Below are 7,246 nucleotides of genomic sequence, written 5' to 3'. Positions count from 1 at the left end.
TGACCCCGTATTTTTTGTAAAAACTGCATTGAATGGCTTAAATGTCTGAAAAGTTGAAATTTTGGTATATGCACCAATTGCAACCCTGGCATCCAGGGCTTAATAAATAAGCCGCAGTGATTTTAAATGTGAGGAAGCAGCAAAGGTAAAAAGTTCTTACTTTCCAACATTCCGTGCATTATGCCTTGTTTAGGTAATAGAAGAGATCCTTTCTTTAGACCCTTCTATTAGCCAAAGCGAAGGGTCATTTACAGCATAGCTCTTGACACTAGGGAGCGATATAGATGCCCAATATGAACAAACGCTCTTGGCAACACCACATGGACGTTACCCCCCCCCAAAAAAAAAAGACCAGCAGGAGTTCAGTCAGACCAGTTTGATGCCCCTACCCTTCTTCAAATATATTCAGTTCAATGGGTTAAACTAAGTTTAGAAGTAGTAACATTGTTTTACATTTTTTGGTCATTAGCTACCCAACAGCTTTGGAAAGTCATGCTTCCCATTGTCATGTTCGCCACTTTTTGCCTTTTCTTCGTGGAGAGCCAGTTCCCCAGAGTTTGCACAACTGAAGCTTCATTTCGCACCAAGAGCTGCTGTCCGCTTTGGAAAGACAAAAGTCCTTGTGGCTCCTTCTCAGGTCGTGGGAGATGTAGAGACTGGGTAACTTCAACAGGAATGAAGATTCCACAGTACAATGATGATCGTTTAGATTGGCCAAGACACTATTATGACTATACCTGCGAGTGCTTTGGAAACTATAGTGGTTTTGATTGTGGCGACTGCAAATTTGGCTACCATGGTGAGAAGTGTGACAAAAAGAAAGCAATAATAAGAAGAGAGCTCCGGGAACTGTCAGTTCTGGAACAGAAAAGATTATTCAGCTACTTGGCCTTGGCCAAGACCACAAAAAGTCATGATTTTGTTGTCTTGAGCACAGGAGACCGACATCATCGTGAGACCTACCGCTTTGTAAATGCATCTCTCTATGATGTCTTTGCATGGTTGCATTATTACGCCATGAAACCTATCATGATAAATAGCACATTTGACCCTATTAAGAACTTTGCTCACCAAGGTCCTGCATTTCCCGGATGGCATCGTTTACATCTCCTATTTCTAGAAAGACAAATTCAGCTCATGACAAGAGATGAAGACTTTGCCATCCCATACTATGATTGGCGAGGGGACAAAAACTGCTCCATATGTACAGATGACCTTTTGGGAACCAACGATGACCAAGGAGTTCTCAATCCCTACTCCCACTTCTCTTTTTGGAAGGTAAGCCACGTGACATTAATTATCTTATGTGGATAGAATTATAATTTGACAATTTCTTCTGCAGATGTAGCAGAGCTGCATACATTTATTGGAATACCTGATTGTGATCATATAAATGGTCTAACGGCCAACTAAAAGCACCAACAACTATGCCAACACTCAATATGTAACATGAACTGCATTACTGCTAAAAGTATTATGTATATAATCGAGATACATTTTGATCAAATTGTGAGAGCCCATCTGCCAGTGACAGAACCCTATCAATCAGACTTACCTCTCTTTTGGGACTATGGCCTCCAAATCATTTAGGACATGTAGGACCTAGGCTGAATAAAAAGCCTTGGGCAGATTGGGGTGGAGTGCATATCCAAAATGCAAGTAGCAACACCTCTAAATGTTCAATGCAGAGGTGATCAGATATATCCAAAGTTGAATAAATGTATGTAGGTGCTCGTTACTAGTGTGCTGTTACACCATTTACACGTCTGCTGTTTACTCTCAGACATTTTAAATAGTAATGTGTACCTATATTGATTTATTTCGCTTTGGATATACCAGCTCTGCTCATGCGCTGTGCAGAGAGTCACACCGGCGATGACGCGGATCCGCATCATTGACTGCAATGGAAGCCATCACTGCAAGCTTGTGCGAGGCTCGCATTAGGATAGGACATGAACGGAAAATCGCAGTTGATTTCCGCTCGTGGGCATGGAAAAGTGTTTTGCTTAGCATGTCTATGGGCAGTATTTGCTGCGGGATCTAGAGGGGAACACTCACTCCGGATCCGCAGTGCAAATACGCCCGTGTGCATTGGGCCTAAGCTCTAAAATCCTGGTATAATTTTTTTACTGATTGCTATAAATTGAAACTGATTTCTGTGAAGTCGTGATCATTTCTAAAGACTAACAGTAATCACGATATTGAAAAGGACCTACGTGATGATGGTGTAAGTAATGTTTGAGATGATATATGAATTGCACACAGCCTGCCGAGATTTACAGGACATATATCTTGAATTGGCCTAAAGGAAACCAATTCCACAATGACTTTGTAACATCCAAGAATTAGATTTTTGCCTTATCTGAACATCAAATAAATCTTGTTATTTGTACAGCACCAACTTATTCCACAGCACTTTCATGTCATTTTATTTATTACCCCCGAGCAAGCTGGGTACTCATATTCCCGACATCAGAAGGACCTTGAGCCGGCTACCTAAACCAAGCTGGAATTGAACTCGCAACCCTCAGGTCGTGAGCGGGAGCTTAGGACTGCATTTCTGCTGCCTTAACACTCTGGACACCACAGTTATCATCAAGGAACTCTACCTAAGGCTGCTTCTGCATGAGCTACAAAATCATCGCTACAATGTGAAGCCCGGGGTTTCCAATGGGTTCTTTCACATGAGCGAGATTTCATAGCCCGTGCGGATGCAGCCTAATAGAGACATCAAGAGAAACTTTTCAAAGTCTAGAGTGTGAGCACTGATATTACAGAAGCAAGAGTAGTCTGGGAGGAATATGTCCTTCCATGTCCGTCAAGAGCTTCCTATGAAGACCAAACAGAGAAGAAAGAAAGCAAATATAGGACAAATGGGTGTGTTTTATACAGATCAGTAACATATGATAAAGTGTCAGTATCCGCAGTTGTCGTCTAATCTTTTATTAGTCAACAGGATTTTCGCTCCCTTAACTGTGTTTGTAGGCAATCTGCAGCGGGTTCAATTTCCCAGATGAATATTGTCCATTGGCGGACTCCGAGTACAAGATGGAAAGACTGCACAGAAAGCCTGGGACCACACCATATGCCCCCAACATGCCCACATTCCAAGATGTGGAGCACACACTGAAGCTGGGGAACTTTGACACTCCACCTTATAATGAAACATCCGTAAACAGCTTCAGGAATGCCCTGGAAGGTGAGCGATGTCATATAACATTATTTTTCAGAGCAGTTTTTACTGAATTACCTTGCTTTATAACAAAATGTACATATTTTCTCATTTAACCCCTTCCCTCTACAGCCCTTTTTCGTTTTCGCATTTTCTTTCTTTCTACCCACTTTTAAAAAATCATAAGACTTTTAGGCATCCTTCACACAGGCGACACGATATCACCGTGAGAAAATCAAGAAAATATAAGCCCTACCCCAAAATATGCCCTAGCTGCAGAACAAAATAATACATCACATAGGAAGTGCTGTCCGGCTCCAGCACGGATCTCCTCTTCACCTCCGTACTTGTCTTCAATCTTATGCCAGCCCTTCCGGGATTGGAGGATCAAAATCCCCGCCTCCAGGAAGGGCTGGCTGTGATTTAGCCAATCATTGCCCACGCTCGATGAACCAATCACAGCCAGCCAATGCATTCATTCATTTATTGAATGGCTATGATTGGATGAGCCATGTAGCTCATCAGCCAATCACAGGCAGCCCTTCCTGGAGGCGGGGATTTTGATCCTCAAATCCAGGAAGGGCTGGCAGAGGACTTCAAGCAAATGCATGGTTTTGTGGCATGCGACATTGTGAGTCAAAAACCTCGCAGGTTTTGCAGCCCATGTTTCCCCATAGAGCCTTCCTCTCTGTTGCATTGCATTGCACGAAAACGTGATTTTCGTGTGGTGCAATGCAACTTTGACAGTAGGAAAACCTACTGTTAAAGCCCTGAACTAAGCCCTAGCTACAGAAAAATAAAAAATAATACATCACCTAAGAGGCACTGTCATCTCGGCATTTGGATTCCAATGGATCAGATCACATGGCCGTATTCCTTCAGTGTAAAAGCACCCAGCTGGGCCAATATAGCATCGGGCGCTTTCACGTCGGGCCAAAAAGATAGTCCTGGAACTATCTTTCCGGCCGGAATACGTCAGCCGCTGCATGAACTCCTATGGGAGCCAATGATAGCAGCCGGAGAAGGGAGGTGGGAGGGAGTTTAGCAGCGTTGCTGCTAAACTCCCTACCTCTTCTCTCCTCCACTCTCCTCCCCTCCAGCTGTTTGCAATAGAAGGGGGTGGGATGAGAGGGTTTGGGGGGGGGGACTCACATTGCTGGCTGCGAACAAAGGGGTGGGTGCTTAGCTCCGCCCCATGCCACCCACTCCCATTGCAAACAGCCGACGGGAAGGAGAGAGGAGGTGAGCCAGGGAACGAAGGGGAGGCAATGGCATTGCGGCCTCGGCATATATGCGCCGGGGCCCGTGACATCTGAATGGGCACACAAACGTTAGATTTGTGTGCCTGTTCACGCGTTGTTACGGCATCGGCGCACGTAAAAACGCATACGGTCGCGTGAAAGAGGCCTCAGGGTGCTGTCAGGGCTGCAAAAAAGATGATGACAGATTCCCTTTAACATAATTAAGCCAGTTAGGAATTTCAATAAAGAATTGCCTTTAATGATATGATTACACAACAGCATGAAGTATACTCAATATATATTTCTTCTCTTGCCCTTTTACAGGTTTCTTATCCCCTGATGGGGTGACATTAAAAAGAAGCATGCACAACCTGATCCACATCTACCTGGGAGGCACTATGTCTCAGATCCCCATCTCCAGTAATGACCCCATATTTTTATTACATCACAGTTTTGTTGACAAGTAAGTAAAAAGAGCAAATATGAAGAAGCCATCCGATATGGCCTAAACAGATATATTATTGAAGAGAAACAGATCAGTAGGAAGATTTAATGACAGAAAGAAAACAAGACTATTTCAGGAGAGACCCTATAGATACTAGACTATACATAGAAATCCCAGAGTCCCAGAAAAAAAGCTCAGAAAGGGAAAAAAATTCAGCAAATGTTTATGCTTATAGGAATATGAGCTTCAGTTTTCTGACACAGAGTGTCAAATTCCTAAATTGTGTGTGGCTTCATTTCATAATACATTTTCATGAGTTCGAGCTTCAGTTTACCGATACAAAGTTTCAGATTCCTTGCACCCCATTACACAGTGATAGAGTTACATGATACAACTTTGCTTCACTGAAGCCACCACCAGGGGGAGCTCACTGTATACAGATATACAACCACCACTGGGGAAGATGGCTATATATATTTTATAGCGCCACCACTAGAGGGAGGGAGCTCACTATATACAGAGCTATACAATCACCACCAGGGAGAGATTACTGTATACAGATATATAAAGCCATCACTAGGTGGAGGGCACGACATACAGATTTGTACAACCAGAGATATATAGTCACCACTAGGGGGAGCTTACTATATAGTGTTATAGAGCTATCACTAGGGAGATGACACTGTTTACAGAGTTATACAACCACCACTAGGGGGCGATTACTGTGTACTGATATATATATATAGCCACCACTAGAGGTAGTTCCTTGTATAAAGATACTGTTACGTGTGCTGCTAGGAAGCCTAGAACTACAGATCCCAGCAGCACACATAACAGATACATGCAGTCAACACTATGGAAATTTCATAGGTTAGAGCAGGATGAAGTCAAGAATTAAGTTAACCCTTACAAGGTTATTGTTTTGTAATTAGAACAGTTTACAAGGCATGTTTCTTTGCCTTAGGACTTATTCAGACGACCGTATATCGGCCGCGTATTCACGCGTCCCTCTCTGCAGGGGGAGGAGGCTGGAAGAGTCAGGATCAGTGCTCTGAGCTCCCGGCCCCTCTCCATCAATTCTCCACCCCTCTGCACTATTGCATATTGCGCGTGCATTTGAGCACCCCCCATCGACTTCTATGGGAGACCTTTAGTGCATAACTGCGCAGGAAAGTAGAGCATATTGCATTTCTGTTTTTTTTTTGCGTGACGGAAATGCGCAGGAAAATACACGTATGTGAATGAACCCATTGAAATCAATGCATTCTATTTTCTGCGTATCGCGTGCGTAAATTTTGTGCAAATACACCTGTGCGACGCAGGCCCTAAACAAAAGGAGCACTAGATGTGTTCCATCTACTGTGTTAGCAGGATAACGATCCATTTACCAACAGCCAGCAGAAATCTATGAGGATTGGGAACACAAGGCTATCACATGTAAGTGCAGAACGTTTCATTCTCCAGTAATTGATGGTAATATTTCACATCTTGGAATTCCTGCGTATTTTACAGGATATTGGAGTCATGGATTGTGCGGTATAATGCATCACCTCTCACATATCCAGAGAATAACCAGCTTGGTCACGGCCCGGATGACTGTGTAACTCCCTTCTTCCCATGCTACAAGAACAAGGATCTCATCCGCAGATCAGCTGAATTTGGTTATCGATTTTCTTCTTTTTCTGGTCACATGTGAGGACAAGGATCTTGACCCGCACTGATGACCGAGGATCACACCCCACCAGCACTGGGTTCAGAAACCGTTTCTGAACCTCTCCTGCTCCTGCCCTGGCTGACCCGCACCCTACAGGCAAGCAGATCTAATCATTAACCCTTTTGGGACCCACCAATTGCTTGTATGTTTTAAACACCAGATGAACTGACGAAGGGGTTATCCCTGAAACGCGTTTTCATAAGCTGATCATGTACTTTACTAAATAAAAGGAGAAGTTTCCCAAACCTTTGGTCACTTCCTATTTGCTTTAACCTGGGGTGTTGCGCCTCCTCCACTACCAGTTTTTTAGTTATATTCTCTTACTGACAACACATAGGCACAAGACAAATGCATTCACACTTATAGAGGGGCCCCGTTAACTCCGGGCCACTACAATGTCCTTTGAGAAGTTTACCAGGGTTGCCGCTTGAAGGAGCATTGTCTGTTCGATTTAGAGGGACACATGCACTGGCACGTCCTATTTCTTCTCCGTGATACGGACAGGAATAGGACATGGAATTAGAATAGCCCCATAGACTATAATGAGGCCATGTGGTGCTTGTGAATTAAGAGAGCACACGGCCGCAAATATGCATTGTGTCGGTGGCCTGATTCATTGTGGTGCTGCTACTACTGCAGCTGTAGTTTATAGGTCACCACCACCACTGTCGCTC

General features: G+C 43.8%; 1 protein-coding gene across 1 annotated transcript; it reads left to right on the top strand.

Annotated features, from left to right (window-relative positions):
* The first annotated feature begins 492 nt into the window (after nt 1–492).
* Nucleotides 493–6,772, top strand: LOC136586853 (tyrosinase-like). Its single transcript, XM_066585120.1, has 4 exons — nt 493–1,278; nt 2,986–3,199; nt 4,738–4,876; nt 6,371–6,772. The coding sequence occupies exons 1-4, from the start codon at nt 493–495 to the stop codon at nt 6,552–6,554; spliced, it is 1,323 nt and encodes a 440-aa protein (XP_066441217.1). The 3' UTR covers nt 6,555–6,772.
* The last annotated feature ends 474 nt before the right edge of the window (nt 6,773–7,246 follow it).

This window comes from Eleutherodactylus coqui, chromosome 12 (assembly GCF_035609145.1).
Source record: "Eleutherodactylus coqui strain aEleCoq1 chromosome 12, aEleCoq1.hap1, whole genome shotgun sequence".
Lineage (NCBI taxonomy): Eukaryota > Metazoa > Chordata > Amphibia > Anura > Eleutherodactylidae > Eleutherodactylus > Eleutherodactylus coqui.
Note: the sequence above shows the minus strand (reverse complement) of the source record. Positions and strands in the feature narration are given on the sequence as shown.